This window comes from Dipodomys ordii, unplaced genomic scaffold (genome assembly GCF_000151885.1).
Source record: "Dipodomys ordii isolate 6190 unplaced genomic scaffold, Dord_2.0 Scaffold127, whole genome shotgun sequence".
NCBI lineage: Eukaryota > Metazoa > Chordata > Mammalia > Rodentia > Heteromyidae > Dipodomys > Dipodomys ordii.
In genome coordinates this window covers 1,455,594-1,472,720 of record NW_012267343.1, presented here as the reverse complement: position 1 = coordinate 1,472,720, position 17,127 = coordinate 1,455,594, and the positions used below count along the sequence as shown (strand labels likewise).

General features: G+C 40.1%; 1 protein-coding gene across 1 annotated transcript in view; it reads right to left on the bottom strand.

Annotated features, from left to right (window-relative positions):
* Positions 1 to 17,127, bottom strand: part of LOC105996124 (complement C5-like) — a 73,372-nt gene that overhangs the window by 18,994 nt on the left and 37,251 nt on the right. The window contains 7 exon segments of the mRNA XM_013030104.1: positions 406 to 539; positions 3,182 to 3,334; positions 6,297 to 6,502; positions 9,731 to 9,902; positions 11,541 to 11,636; positions 14,023 to 14,182; positions 16,506 to 16,581. Of these exon segments, the coding sequence (XP_012885558.1) occupies positions 406 to 539; positions 3,182 to 3,334; positions 6,297 to 6,502; positions 9,731 to 9,902; positions 11,541 to 11,636; positions 14,023 to 14,182; positions 16,506 to 16,581 (997 nt within the window).

Sequence of the window (17,127 nt, the reverse complement as noted above, 5' to 3'; positions counted from 1 at the left end):
CTGTAGCTCAACTGGTAGAGCGCTAGCCTTGAGCTGAAGAGCTGAGGGACAGCGCCCAGGCCCAGAGTTCAGGCCCCACAACCGAACCCCCCCTCCCCCAAAAAGAAAGAAAAACCATTAGACAAATCCTATTTGAGTCAGTTATTAAAACTAAGATTTCTTTTTCCTCCCCATGGAATATGTTTATTTATTCTGCTTAATGAATGAATACAGTTTATGGATATATTATTAATGAGACTATTAAACTCTTCAAGATGATCAGATTCAACTTCCAGTTTTGATTTGATTCCTCTTATTTACACTTTATAAATGTAGCCATGTATTTAGGGTTTGTATTTGTGCCTGTCCTGGGGCTGGAACGTGGCCCCGGTACTGTCCCTGAATCAAAGCTCAGATTTCTATGACTTTCTTGCAAAGTCCTTAACTTCTGTGCTATCTGGTGAAACAGACTCATTAGATCTCCACTAAATACTCACATGTACTGTAGCCAGGCCATTGCTAAATCCTGTACTGATGATGAGGTCATCATTGAGAGGCACCTGGAAACAGAGACAAAAACCATGCTTGTATTCAACATTCCCTAACTTAGGAAGAGAAACAGAGTAGTGAAGACAATGGGCTTTCAACTGCCAGTCTTCCCTTGCAGAGCTTAAAGTTAAGTGGATAAGAAAATCCTAGGCGTTTATAGGCACTAGAAGGTGTTAGAATTTTCTGTCTCCCTTTTGAATGTTAATTAGATGTCTAAGATCTCTTGGATGAGCAAATAAAAGAAACACATCAGAGGTCACTTTTGGTCGTATTGCTATATCTAGAGTTAACTAACTGTATACCTTATAACCATATAGATGGTTAGACTAAAACTAGTTCTTCATTTTCTTTACCAGTTGGATAAATTTCTTTCAGTGTCCAGCTGAGACTTCTATGTACCAGGGGAGGTTGTTTTCATTAGCGTTGAGACACATGATTCCAGTGTGGGTATGTGGGTATGAGATGTCTTTGGTGCTCTACTACTATCCTCTTTGTAACTTACTTCTACCTCCTGATAATTCATTCACCTTTCCTATTTGTTTCTGGCCTTTGTCAAAACTCTCAGTACCACCCTCAAGCCTGCTAAGCAATCCATCAGTGCTGTTGCTAGGAGAAAAATGAAGACATACTGAGCTAAGCAATTATCCTCGCCAGAGAAATCCTCTCATCCAAGTGCTCCTCAACTTGTGGCAGTCTGAAGCTCTCCTTTGGTGTCAGGTCTGCAACTTCCCCTTCTCGTTGCTTAGGCTCATGATTGCAAAAGAGACACAGCGTGCATTCCTGTTTGCCAATATATCCTTAAAATTTTATCAGGCCTAGGAAAAGAGGCCACATCTCCTATTCTCCCTGGCAGAATACTGCAGCATCTGCTGGGGACCATGTGTCGTGAGATGATGCATAAGGAAAGTTTCTATGAATAGACAGGTGTTAGAAATGGTATGTACTGAGTCCCACCTCTGTCTTGCTTCCCCCTCACAATCCTCATCACTTCTTAGGCACAGACATACTTTTTTTTTAAAGGACATTCCTGTATTAAAGAAGTTGTTCAAATTCATTTAAACTGGCATTTCCCCTGCTTACTCAACCACCTAACATTGCTTCGCTATACCACATTTCCAGAAGTGCTGGTATAGAGAATTCCAAACTAGATACTAACCATCCAGAGGTTTCTTGTAGAAGCAACACCCTGGGCTGAATTTTAAGTTACTTTAAGATGACAAGAAGATTCTGATAACTTTACTTCTATAAGAAAAATGTTAAGTCCATCAACCTCATTTAGGCCTAACCACACTCCTCAAACCAAGAGCTACTCATTAGAGTTTAGAGTCAGAACAGTACTCTGGTGAGTTCTAAGTACTCCAGGGATGGAACACACATCCTGAGCTGAGGGGACACAGCAAAAATAATGGAGCCACAAAGGCTACAATGGCCCAGGGATGAAGCATGCCAAAACCCAGAACTACACATTTCCAGCTTTTTAGTTGCTTTGTTTTGTTGGTTTTGTTTTGTTCTATTTTTTTTTGAGAAATTGGGAATTAGATTGGTGTGTGAAAACTCTGGATGTATATATATTGCCATAGACTTATGTCTATGTCTACATCCATATCTTTTTTTTTTTTTTTACGATGAGCCTTTGGTTTGTAATTTTTGCATTGAATTTTCTTCCTCATGCCCATTCACTTTTCACAGGCAGGGAGATGTGGAGATGCTGAGGACTTCTCTTATTTATATATTTTCATATAGGGAATAATACAAATCTGGTAATTAGAAAACATGTATTTGTAGCTAGATGCTGGCGGCTAATAATAACACAGAAGCTACTTCCTCCACTGTGTCCTTTTCTTTGGGAAATTTTCAAAGTTTTCATCTTTAACAATTTAGCAATATAGGACACAGGGAAAGGAGTTTAGGACCTAAAGGCCAATTCCAGGCTGGTGACAATGTACAAGATACCAGAAAGAACTAGCAGCAAATTCTAACTATGTCTTCTTTCCTACACAACACTACCACCTTAGTGAGTGATGTTACCTCTATCCCAAATGTTCTTCCCTTTCCCTCACACAGATAGCTCTTTTTTGGTTGGTGGTGGTTGTGGGCTTAAACTCAGAGCCTGGATGCTATTCCTGTGCTTCTTTACTTAGGGCTAGCTCTACCACTTTGAGCCATAGTGCCACTTCCAGTTTTCTGGTGGTTAATTCGAGATGAGAGTCTCACAGATTTTACTGCCCAGGCTGGCTTTGAACCATGATCCTGAGATGTCAGCCACCTGGGATAACTAAGATTATAGGTGTGAGCTACCAGTGCCCAGCTCCATTTTTATTCTTCCAGACTTAACCCACGTATCTGAGTACTCTGTCTCCAAATCTGTCAGCCAGGATCAGGAGGTCTGCCCTCTTCTCTTGTACTTATCCATGTTCTTATTTTTCATCATCTGTTTCAATGATGTCTCTCCCCAATACACATGTTCTTTATATTTTGCTTTTGAATACTCTGTGTCCAAGATATAATAGATATCCCTCTCTCCTTAGGAAATAGCAGAGGGCCGACATACATTTAAATAGTGAATGAACTCATTTGTAAAATAAGGGAGGAACAGATGATTTAAATATGGTTTCACCCAATTGTAAAATAGTAGGAAAAAAATTTCACTTACCTCTATTGGTTTCCCAAGAAATTGCTCATCTGTCACCTTATACTGATAGAAGTCCCCTTTGTGCTTATAAGAGACATTGATATCCATATTCAGCTGAAGTTTTTTAATCAGGAGTGAATATTCTGTCAGGCCCTCAATGGCATTAATGGTGTCCTATCAGCCATCAGGAAGACATAAAAATAAATTAAGCTTATACAGGCTTACAAATGTCCTCTTACATGAGAAGGGTAAGCAGCGCTGTCTTCAGATAAAACTCCAGCTGAGCGAATGAAGCTACTTAAGGGCCCCATTGTGGAGGTGAAAGGTTTTTGCCTTCTTCATAAGGATGTTCCTAGCTGGGCACCTGGTGGCTCATGCTTGTATTCCTAGCTACTCAAGAGGCTAAGATCTGAGGATCACGACTGGAAGCCAGCCCTAGCAGAAGTCCATGAAACACATCTCCAATTAACTACTAGAAAAGCCAAAGTGGAGCCATGGACCCAGTAATAGAGTAAGCAAAAATCTTAGGAACAATGCCCAGGCCCTGAGTTCATGCTCGAGGACTGGCGCGTGCACACACACACACACACACACAAATAAAGATGTTCCTGTCAGCAGGGACAGGAAGAAAATGACTTCAGATATTGTGTCTCCTATACATTTTGTACATGTCACCTCAGACAAGTCACCCTGGGAAATGCTCTTGGCTCTGCATGATAATCTCTTTCTCCTTCTTCAGTCTCAGTTTAAATATCTTCACAGCAAGACCATAGACTCTCCCTTGTAGTCATTCTCTGTTCTAGTATTTCCTTTCTGCCCTTTTAAACATCTATATTAATTTATATTTTTACTTATAGCTAGTTTATTGCTGGCCTCTTCCCCTGTAGTGGGGACAGGAAGTATACCTTTCTTGGTGTCTACTATGGATTGACTGTCCCCTTTCTCCTGTTCATGAGTTAGAATTTAATCCTCAACATATCAATGTTAAGAAGTGGAATCTAATTGAAGATATTTGGATCATTGGGGTTTCACTCTCAGAAATGCATAAATGTTATTATTGTACTAGATTTCCTTATAAAACAATGAACTTGTCTGCTGGGTTATGTTCTCTATCTCTATCTCTGTCTCTCTCTTTCTCTCTCTCTCTCTCTCTCAATTACTCTTGCCAGATTCTGGGCTCTAAATCATAGACTTCCATTCCTCTAGAACCATGAACTAATAGATTTATTATAAATTAGGTGGCCCGTGGTATTTTGTGAAAGCAGCAAAAATGGACTGAGACTGTCAGTTGTATTTAGTTGGAACATACAGTCACCATGCAAAAAGCATTTATGGAATAAATAAACTTATCATTCTGAATCTCAACCTTCCTCTTCTACAAGATGAGGAAACTGATTAGATGTTAAACATTAACTACATGGCTACTCCATCTATGTCTGTGGCAGATCCATATGCTATGTCCACCTAATCCATGGGATGTTTTTTTCCAGCTAAGCCTGAAGTTGTCTCAGAGAACCCTTGTATCTGTAATACGTATGTGTATAAATATAAGTATATAAAGAAAGAAAATGATGAACTACGTAACATAATATATATTACATAATGTATAGTGAATATATAATGTATAATATAAAATAAATAATATATATTCCATTATTACCCAAATATCCAGGGAGCAGAGATGTTAACATTTGAGCTAGACTTTGAACAAAGATTTACAACCATGTAATGCTTAATGATGCAGATATAAAAATGTTATTTAAAAAAAAAAAAGCTGGGCACTATGGCTCACGCCTGTAACCCTAGCTACTCAAGAGGCTGAGACCTGAGGATCATGGTTCAAAGCCAGCCTAGGCAGGAAAGTCCATGAAACTCTTATCTCCAATAAGCCACCAGAAAACTGGAAGTGGCTCTGTAGCTCAACTGGTAGAGCGCTAGCCTTGAGCTGGAGACAGACAACGCTCAGGCCCAGAGTACAAGCCCCATGACTGACAAAAAAATTTATAAAAATATTGTTAGGCAATTCTGTCTTTATGCACACATTTATAGGGTAGACTCACAGAAACATGGAAGGTATAGATCCGTCACTCAACATACTTATGAGGTTGGTGATTCACAGCATACTGTTTTACAGTAAAGTTTCTTTGTGTAAGCAGAATGAGTACTATCTAAAAATTAAACACTAAAAAGTACAGGGTAGGGAGCCATAGTGTAGTACAGTGTGCGTAGCATGGCCATGGTCCTGGGTTTAGGCCCCAGCGTCCTTCCAAAAGTGTACTACAGTCAATGGTGTAAATGAGTCAACTAGTAACATAATTGTTTCTTATCATCATCAAGTATTATGTATTGTACATATTTGCATATGCTCTACTTTTATACAGCTGCTAGACTAGTAGGTTTGTTCACACCAGCATTACTACAAACACATGTATAATACGTTATGCTGCAATATTCTGACAGCTACAAACATCTCGAGGCAATAGGAACTTTTCAGATCCATCATCGTTGCTTTAGCAGTTCTGGTGTGTGAACTCAGGGTTTCTTTCATATTGCTAATCAGGCAGTCCACCATGTGAGCCAGGCCTCCAGCCAGTTCTGCTATAATCCTATGACAACACCAATGTGTAAGCAGTCTATCATTGACCAAAACAGTAGTACATAGCAAGTGCCTATTATACAACTGTTATACAAGTTAGTTACAATATAAAATATACGTGCTCAATGACTGATCAGTAGGTTAACAGTACAGCCAGTGTTTCTACTGCTTTTTAAATTTTATTTTATTTTTATTTTTGCAGAAGAGGGAGCACATAAGGTATGACATAATTTCTGATAACCTTACCAGCCTTCAATAGTCATTAAGCATCATGAAGGAAGCCTGGGATTAGAGTGAAGATAAATGAGTTGTGACCTTGGCTCTGCCACTGGCTCCTTCGATGAACCTGTCTAGGCTCATTTCCTCCTTCATCTACTAAAGACCTTAGTGCATTTACTTCTAGAGGGCCATTTAGTCATACAGATGGCAGCTTATTTGGTGGAGACAAGGACATGGAGGCCAAGGATGAGAATGGAATGTGTGCTGTGAGAAACAATGGAACTATCTACAAGAGGGTGAAACAAGCCAAGGAGACATTACCTGGGTGGAATAAAAGCCGCCTCCGTATCTCTGCTCTTCAGACAGCCATCTGATGATTGGGTTGACATAATTCATCTCTTTCAAGCTCAGGCTGGTGAGTAGAGCATAGGCAGTAGTTTCCACCATTCCTGCTGTACTGGTGTTAGGTACTGAGCTATCTGTACGTTGGAGATTGTCTTTCCAAAACCGGTAAATGGGTGGATCACCTGATGGAATAAAAATGTAAATTTGAAGTCATTCTAACAGGTATTAAAGGCCTTCTGGTTTCCCAAAGCTACTGACTTTCTTTATCAGAACACTGTAAGACAAACTGGAGAACCCTTCTCCCCTGAAGGAAAAAAAATCATATTTGGGAGTTATGAGATAGCACCCAAATCCTTAAGTTAGGTCTTTTTTACTATTATTACCTCTCAATTTAAGCCACTGGCTTTGTCAGGTACACAGCATACTTCATAATTTGGATTCTAACCTATATTTATTAATACTCTTGTAATTCAAAATGGTTGTCTCAAATCATTCTTGGAACAAGTGATTTAAAAAAAGCAAACCAATAAAGCCTTTTTGACTAGACAATTTTGATCAATTCCTAATTACATAATTGGCATGATTGTGGACAAGATACTTTTCTTTCCCTCTCATGCAACCTTTAGGGCTGGGAAGGTGGCTCAGTGGTAGAGTGTTTGCCTTGCATGCATGAGGCTCTGGGTTCGATTCCTTAGTGCCACATAAGCAGAAAAAGCCAGAAGTGGTGCTGTGGCTCAAGTGATAGAGTGCTAGCCTTGAGCTGAAGAACTGACAAGACAGTACCCAGGCCTAGAGTTCAAGCCCCAAGACTGACAAAGAAAATGCAAGCTTTATCTATCCCAATCAGAAATGAAATATTATTTAAATGAGTAAGCTATTTTCTAGCTCTCAAATTCTATGATTCTATGAATGTTTTTGCAGCACCAAAGACATTGTTATGTTGTTTTTGAAGTACTGTACATTGGTTCTGTCTGATATGTATATGTATTCATGTATATGGTAAAAGTTTAGTTGTTTTTTTAAAGGGCAACAGAGTGAAAATTTGTAGTTGTTACTAAATCCCTAAAGACTCCACGTAAGCTCCCCTATGACCCAATTTTGGGCATTTATCTAAAGGATCACAAACAAGACCATACTAAAGCTACCAGCACAGCTATGTTTATTGCAGCATTATTTACCATAGCTTAGATATGGAACCAACCCAGATGCCCCTCAGTAGATGAATGGATCAAGAAAATGTGGTATATATACACAATGGAATTCTATGCCTCCATCAGAAAGAATGACATTGCCCCATTTGTTAGGAAATGGAAAGGCTTGGAAAAAATTATATTACATGAAGTAAGCCAGGCCCAAAGAAACACAGATCCCATGGTTTCCCTTATTTGCAATAACTAGTTTTCTGGGACAAGCAGAAAAGGTCAGATAAGATGATGTTAAGCGAAATGAACCCAAAGATAGGGACACAGTGTTTTTATTTCTTCCTTGCTATTGTTTCTAATTATAAGGTACCATGTGATTTTTTTTGTTGCTTTGTATGTCCCTCTCCCACGGTATAACCCCTATTTTCACTGTATTTGATGTTGGTGTAATTTGGGGGGCAGAAAGGATAAAACAAATTGTTTAAATAGGGGTACAGATTGACCCATTGCAACAATGAGATGTACAAGATGCCATGTTGAAAAATGAACTTTACAATTTAGGCGGGGTTGGGGAGGCGTGGGTGAGGAGGTGGGAGTGGGGGATGTAGCTGAAGAAGTGGGAGGGAAGGGATGGTAGGGGAAAAACAAAGGAGGAGGCAAAAATGCTGGATAAGAAATGTATTCATTACCTTGCTCATGTAACTGTAACCCCTCTGTACAGTATTTTCACAATAAAAAACTTAATTAAAAAAAGAAAAAAGGAAAGGGCATGGTCCTGCTGCTGGTCAAGAGACAAACCAGGTCCCATACCACTTTGCTCAAAGCCCTGCAGTGGCCCTCAAAATGGGAGTTCTAGTCTCCCTCTGGCCCTGAGAGCACTTTAATGTGGAGTGGACACTTGCGGTTCTTGTTCTGAGTGGAGGAGACATAAACCAGCACTGGCAGCTGAGTGAGCCTGGGCCAGAGTTCAGCCTCAATAATTATGACGTCTCAATAATTACCACAGGGTGGGGCTTGGTCCCCAGTGCCACAGCACTGAAGGGGGCTCTGAAGGCAGGTGATTGGGTAGTGGGGGTGGAACCTTCATGAAAGGATGCGTGTGTTCCTCCTGGCAATGGCTTTATTATACCAGGAGCTCAGTCCCCTTTCCTCTGTCCCGTACCCACTTGCCTTCTTATTTTCATCACAAAATTTCACCAGGAGCCCCTCAGATAATGGCGCTATATTCTTGGACCTCCAGTACTATAGCCAAAATAAACCTCTTTCCTTCATAAATTACCCAATCTCAAGTATTGGGTGAGAGCTGAGCTGAAACGATCTGCAATTGACATCCTGGCTGTTGCACAACTATCCACAGACACTCGGAAGAGTCCCTGTCATGGCTGCTAGCTTCCTACACAACCTGCCCTCACTCCTTCACGCTTTTGGCCCATGCCCTCACTTCCTACTCCTCCTGTCAGCCCTCTTTAGTGATATGGCTTTCTTTGCCATTCTTGGAGCATCAGGAATGCTCAAGCCCCAGGCCATTTGTACATGCTCTACACCCTTTTACAAATCCACAGGTCTTGCTTCCTTAAACTACCTTTCTGGTCTCCACTCAAGTACAGTCCTGGCTGTACAGTGACATTTCAGTCAACAACAGACCATATATACAGAATGTGTTTTACTGTACGGTCTAGCAAAATACAGTGGGCTACAGTAGTTAGGGTCATACACCCCATGATGTTCATCCAATGGAAAAATTGCCTAATTAGGTATGTCTTGGAATGCACTCCCACCATTAAGTGACACAAGGCTGTGCCAGACTTAGGCCTGGTTGCCTAGCTCAAATCACAACCCATTCCTTTCTCTTATCTTCTTTCCCTGCTTTATTTTCCTTTTTATCATCCTTCACCAACCTATTCACAACATTTTATCATGTATCATGTGAATCTCCCCCTAACTACAATGGAAATGTCACAACAATTTGGAACTGTAGGCCTTTTTTAGTCTATTTTGTTTGTTGCTTAATCTCTAGAGCATAAAACAGCGTGTATTATACTGGAGGTGTCCACAGGATACTCAATATGTATTAGTTGACTGAGGGGATGAAACACATTTGCTGAATGTATGGGCAAATGAATACCTCACGTACTCCATTGCAGTGGGATGGTTTGCTCTTAAAGGCCAGCCATGCCTTAGTTGATGTTGTATGCCACCCTCTTCCCAGAATTAGAGGACTGTGCACTGAGTGCACACTTGCTGGGTGCCCGTGTGGATGAGTCCTACCTTTCACCAAGGCTTCCTTCTTCAGAGCTGAAACAATTGAACGAAACCGGGGGTGTGTTTTATCTCCCAGGGAGAGAGCATAGGCCACGATGGCCAGGGTGAAGATGTTCTGGGACATGAGGGTATTTCCCAACAGGAAGCTGTCAGCTCTTGTTAGAGCTGTGCTGATTTTCTGGAAATAAGACCAGAGAAAACTTATTACTTTGCCAAGCGTCAGTCTACAGACTGATGGTACCACCCCTCAGGTTGTACCAGCCAGGAGCAGAAAGATGAAGGATGGAGCCAAGACCCAGAATGGAAGTGGATGGTGTCTCAGACTAACAATTCTTGGAGAGAAGGGGCAGAGTGTACTTTCTGGAGAAAAAAAAAAGTGGATGTCCATAATTAAGTGAAGTGTTTGCCTAGGAATTCCCACTTTCCCTTTGGAGTAGTTTTTTTTTTATTTTGTCCCTGAGTTTCTTCTGATTTGCATCATCCAGCATAACCCCCAGAAAAAGCACAAAAGATAAACATGACAACTTTCATCTTCCGTCTCAGCCTAGCTGAGACATTCTCACATGTTCAAAAGGAACCGTAAAAGCACACACAAGCAGCAGAAAAAGAGTAAAACTGACAAAGTACTTTCTTTCTTTCTTTTTTTTGAGCCAGAGTTAAATGTTTATTTTTCAAAGGAAATAGTTAAAAGGATTGTGAAAGTTTTTATTATAAGTAAATGTTGTTTATGGAGAAATACTATATTTACTCTAATTCAAGCATTATATGATGCACACATGCATGTTCCTATCAGCTCAACCTGCACGGTTGGCTCCCGCCTGTAATTTTAGCTTCATAGGAGGCTGAGATCTAAGGAATGCAGTTTGAAGCCAGTACAGGCAGAAAAGTCCTCATGAGACTCTTATGTGGCTCAAGTGATAGAGCTCTGGCCTTGAGTACAAAGAGGCTCAGGGACAGTGCCTGAATTCAAGCCTCACAACTGACAAAACAATAAATAAAGTAAAATGATAATAATAATGATAATAATAATAATGAAAGAAGTCTTGTGCTTTCTCCTTTCTCCTAAAAATTCCTGGTAACAAAGTCCTTATCACTCCAGGCTGAGAGTACTAGCAGAGTAGCTGTGGTTGCTCTTTCTCTCCCAGCTCCACCTGTGCCTCTCACTTATGTAAACTTTAGTGCCAACTGATCAGTTAGGTTCCTGGGAACTGTCCTCCTTTGATTCTTTCTATCTTGAGAGCAAGTACAAACATCTGTGAAACAAACTAAAAAGTAGTTTGGTTCTGCAGTTAATGTTCTGCAAATCCCTTTGGGTTTGCCCATCTCAGGTTCAAAGGATGTGTGTAACTCACTTCTGCTTTGCAGGCAAGAGTATTTAACCTCAGCCCAGGGACCTAGCTCGGGTCACCTCTGATCATCTCTGGAAGCTCCTATGGTGTTTCCCTGAGTTACAGCCTCTCTGTGTGTCTTCAGTACTCAAATGACAGTGATGTCTCACAAAGATAGGTCAAGGAAGCTGGGGATGCTGGGTCATTTTTCCCAAGATAGTTCCAGTTATTGTCCCAGCTCTGCAGTTTAGTAACAAATTCACCTTACCTTCCAGGGGTCAGCTTTCTTAGCTTTCCATGAGGAGGTGAGACAAAGTGACTCAAATATCTGTCACAGTTTGGTAACCCCTTGAGTTAGTCATTTTCAAGGAATATGAAAAGTAGAAAAAGAAGTATTTGAAAATACGTGTCATCAGATGGGTATAGCCTCCTCAGAAGAAGACACAGCAAGAGATCAGCTAGGGAAAAAAAAGAGAACTCATACTTACCGTCAGGGGACAAATGTCAAAGGACTTTCTAATTCCAATCACAGAAAAGGCTGTCATATACAAGGTATTTTCTTGAGCTTCAACAGGCAAGGTACCCTATAATAATATTTTAAAAGGAGGACAAAGTGGAGTTTTCAGAGAAATTATCTGTTTTTAATCTCTGTTTTGAGCCTTCTCCCACTCTTCCCCTTTGTGGAGTCTAGCTGGATGGCTTACATTTTCTTCCTAAGCACTCGGATTTTCCCACAGCCTTTTTCACTTACCCTGCCCAAACCCCCAATCCCCACTTCATACTTCACTACATTTAAACTCTCCTTCTTTCCAAGGTCCTGTTCAAAAGCTAACTTGTCTGCAGAGTACTGCAACATGAGCTCTGTTCTTAGAGTAATGATAACCCAGTATAATGCTTATAAGACTTTTCAGTGAAGTTGGTTTACCTCTCCAGCTTTATTGGCCCCTGTTCTTTGAATAGAACACTCTCTCTCTCTTTCTGGAATTCAAATTGGTAGGCTCATCGGGCATATAAAAGATGTTCAACATCACTAATCATCAGGGAATGCAAATTAAAAGCACAGTGAGAAATCATCTGTGAGGAAAGCCATGATCCAAAAGGGGAAGTGCTGGCAAGAATGAGAGGAAAGAGAACCATTGTACACTGCTGGTTGGAATGTAAATTAGTGCAGCTACTTTAGAAACCAATATAGACCAGGTTACAGTCTTGCACCTGTAATCCTCAGTCCTTGAATGGCTGAGAATGGGAGAATTGTGGTTTGAGTCCAGCCTAGGCAGAAAAGTTCATGAGATAGATCCCTTCTCAAACCTATATCTGAGCATGATGGTGTGTGCCTTTCACCCTAAACTACAAAGGAGGCTGAGACTGGGAGGATTGCACTAGCATAGGCAGAACAATCTTCACGATTCCTCCTCAAGGCAGGGAAGCTGGATGTGCCGGCCCTGTCCTCTCAGCAATGAGGGAAACAGATTGTGATCCGGGAGTACCCCTGAGCAAGAAGCCATACTCTATCCTAAAAACAACCAACAAAAAATAGGACTGGAGGTATGGCTCAGTGGTAAAGTACCTGCCTAGCAGTATGAGGCAACTCTTTTTTTTTTTGCTTTTCCAATCTAGATTGGATTCTCTATTTTCAATAAAACTGTATTTCCCTTTCCTTAATATGTTACCAGACATTTAAAATTAATTACTGCCTGACTTGCCAGCTAGACCTAAAGCTCTTTATCCCCAGTAACTATACTGTTCACTGTTGGGTCTCTGCCACCTAGTCCTTACTACATATTTGTTAGATATTTATTCACACAGATTATGAGAGTTACTGGTATTAATACTTGAATTCCCATAGCCATTCCCTTCTCTACCAGTGTCCTAGGTCCTTTGTGACAGAGATCTAATCTGGAACATATTCTTCCTGACTCTCCTTTCCCACTACTCTTTTGCATGTAGTAGGTGCTCAGCCAATGGTAGTTGAGGGCATGTTGAAGGATGGATAGCTGGTTATCTGAGGGGAAAATGTTTTGCTCTTCAAATGGCATCTATATGATCAGTTTCTCCTACTTCTTCTGGGAACTGTAGTCTGCTGGTGGTGTAACAAAGGACCATCATGAGACCCATTGTCAGCCATAGAGGCCATTCTTGTCTGATAAGAAAGGCATTGGATTTGGGCATGTAGAAAATATTTCTGCTGGATCATCAATAAAAACATTTTAAGAGTAGAAGACAGTCCAGAGAAGAGTGATAGTGTAATTATAATCCAAATTTGGAAGTAGGTTCTCATCTCAGAAAGCAGTTGGTGGCACTTTTTTCATTAATTGTCTCTAACCTCTCTTAGTAATAGGATGTAAATAGAGTTGCATCTTTTATGACAATACCATATAACCTTAACTCATAAGCAGGCTCTGAACTTTAGGTACAGCTCCAATATCAGAAGTAAGGAATCAAACAGGTATATTTTACTTATTCTAAAATCTCTGGAATTTACTCCCAAGAGTTATAGATGCTTGGTGTTTCAAATAAGTGATAAGAATAAGATATTATTTATTTGACTAATGGGAACCATCTGAAGGTCTTTCCATGCTAGAACACAAGGGAATCCCAGTGTATTATTGTCCTATATACAAAGTAAGTTTCTTTCTGGGTTACATATTTTAATTTGTCACTGGGAAGGTGACTCAGTGGTAGAGTGCTTGCCTAGCATGCATGAGGCCCTGGGTTCGATTCCTCAGCACCACATAAACAGAAAAAGTCAAAAGTGGTGCTGTGGTTCAAGTGGTAGAGAGCTAGCCTTGAGCTGAAGAGCTCAGGGACAGTGCCCAGGCCCAGAATTCAGGCCCATGACCGACAAAACAAAAAACAAAAAAACATATTTTAATTTGTTCTCTCTTCTTTTGTGTCTTCCCATAATAGAATGTGAATGAAACTCAAACTTGTAAAAATTTGATTGTGATTTTGTACATCTGATTTCCTTACCTGCAATTTTACTGGATGATATTGGGATTTTTCCTTGAAAGACCCATTTTCCAATTGGCAATTCTCAATCAGCCACAATATAGAATTGCAAATTGAATTTTGATTCTGTTCTATATATTCATGTACTTGTCCAAGTATTCTTAAAGCAAATGCTGTTAACCTTTAAGACAAAATTGAGTGCACCTTTAGAATACTGAGTCCTTGCTGGATCCCACTAACAGCACACCTATTTCACGCAGTTTATTATTCTTGTGTGATTGTTGTTTTTTGTGGGCTTTTTTTGGTCATGAGACTTGAACTCATGGCCTGGGAAGCTGTTCCTGAGCTTTTTTGCTCAAGGCTCACACTCTACCATTTTGAGCCACAGTACTATTTTTCGTTTTCTGGTGGTTAATTGGAGATAAGTCTTGTGGACTTTTTTGCCCAGGCTGGCTTTGAACTGTGATCCTCAGATCTCAGCCTCCTGAGTAGCTAGGATTACAGGTGTGAGCCACCAGAGTCCACCTAGTTTATTATTCTTTAAAAGAAAATATTTTGATGATGAGACTGGTAGGGAAGGGATAGATGGGAGAAGATGGCAATCTCTAATCAAAACCACTGTATACATATATGGACATGATAAATTGACACCCCTCCCCTTGTACATACATTTTAAGGTAATAATAAAAATATGTGGGGGAAGGGTGAGAAATGCAGTTATTATATTCTATGTACATTATGTAAACATTGGACTATATAACTTGAGGCTGGGAGGGGAAATAACGGGGAGAACAATAGATCAAGATGCATTGTCATAACCCGACTTATAAAATTGTAACCTTTTTATTTATTTATTTTTTGTTAGTTGTGGGGCTTGAACTCTGGGCTTGGGTGCTGTCCCTGTGCTCTTCAGCTCAAGGTAAGCACTCTACCGCTTGAGCTACAGCACCACTTCCGGTTTTCTAGTGGTTTCTTGGAGATAAAATATCACAGACTTTCCTGGCCGGGCTGCTTCGAGCCATGAGCCTCAGATCTCAGCCTCCTGAGTAGCTGAGATTATAGTCGGGAGCCACCTGTGCCCGGCTCAAATTGTAACCTTTTAAAACAGCTGCTTAATAATAACTGTTTAAAAAGAAAAATTGAAAGCATATGATTTGATAGCATGTGTCCATTTTATGAAATGACAAAGGAAAATATATGGGGAAAAAACTCTCCAAATCATTCAGTCAACGAATGGGGAGGAGCATTAAAAACCAAGAGAAATATTAGTGCTGGATCTGAAGTGGAAGTCCGCCTGGTGTGTTTGAGAAATAGGAAGAAGGCCATGGAGCTACAGTTGAATATAGGAGACCAAGGAGAGAGGTAAGAAAGAGCCAGATCTTAAAGACCTCTTGAAGCCATCATAAAAATATTGTGTTTTTTAAAATTAAAATTATCTTTAAGTAGTTGTACAAAGGAGGTGCCATCTAACAAAGCAGTTTATGAGTACAATGCATCTTGGTTAGTGTCACCCCCTTCAACATCCTCACCCCGCCTTTGGCCCTCCCCTTTCCCTACCTTTCTTAATTTTGTGTTATATGCAATGAATTATTGATGCATTGTCTCCCTCTTCCCCCCTGCATTTCTTTACTCCTCTCCCCTTAGCCTCACTACCTTTCATGTTCCCATTCCCTAGTGCTGATTTTGTGGGGCTTTGATATAGTCTTTCAAAAAGATTATATTATTTGAGCTCTCCATAGAGTCTATTATACTTCAATTAATTCATTTCTAATCATTTGCATAGCACCCATCCTGTTTACTTTCTGATTTATAGGTACATTCTATCTACCACAAATGAGGGAAGCCATGTAAGCTTGGTTTCTCTGGGTCTGGCTTACTTCATTTAATATAATTTTTCCCAAGTCTTTCCATTTCCTTATGAACAATACAATATCATTCTTTTGTGTTTATTTTAACCCCAGATATGAGAAGCTCCTGAACATTTTAGAGTGACATTACCTAACATATATTTACTGGTCACTCCAGTGTCATGTTGAGTGAGTATTGATCCAAGAGGATCTTTAATATACAAATATGTGAATTCAAACAGAGTTCTTGTTGGGTTTTTAAGGGATCATTACCGAATTATAATGATCATTCTGAAATTTGATTTTTGCCCTTCAATGTTCAGTTGTTGTTGTTGTTTTTTAAGCTGTCTCGGTAGATCTAGTTCATTCCTTTTCACCATCCTGCAGTGTTGCATTTAAAGGAGTGAGTGCAATATTCCAGACAGGAAGTTGGTTTAGGACCAGAATGGTATAAATGTCATTGCTGACAAGTAGTCAAATCCAGGATGTGTTTGAAGATACAGCCAAGCTCAGATGTGGCTGAAGAAGAAAGACAGGACTGAAGAAGGACTAGGATTTCAGTCTGAACATCTGGAGGAATGGAGTTTCCATACTGTCTTTTATTCTTAATGAGTAAATCAAACTCTGTATGAAAAATACAAGGCAAAATCTACTTACCAAGTGCTAGCATCTCCACCCTTCCACATGCTGTAAGAATGGTCAGCATTTCTGTAGGACATGATGCTCACCAACCCTAAGATGCACCAGAAAAAAAAAAAAGACAGTGTTTCATTTGACTTCAGTTTCTGTTCAGCTTGTCATATCCCCTCCCCCCCATCCCTGGGGAACAGTAAACTTCCTGTCATGTCCAGCAGTAAGTCATCCTGTAATGAACACTGAACTTCTCAAAATAAAGGACATGAAGTTCTTGAACTGAGAATCCGTTTCATCAATCAGAATGTTCTGATCTGATTCAAAGTGCTCTGAGGGTTTCCAGTGCAGGCATCTTGCCTTTCAGCCAGGCATTTTGGTAACATTCAGCCTAAATGCCACAAAAACAGTATTCAGGTATACCACAGAGACCATCTCATGGTTTTTTTTTGGGGGGGGGGACTGAGATGCTTTTTACAATTAAACTTGTACATAGTTTGTAACACCTTGGAAATGAACTCAATCAGAAATATTTGTTAAAAAAATCAGATGATATAGAACTCCCCTATGACCCAGCAATCCCAATTTTGGGCATTTACCCGAAAGTTTACAAACAAGACCACACTAAAGCTATGTTTATTGCAGCATT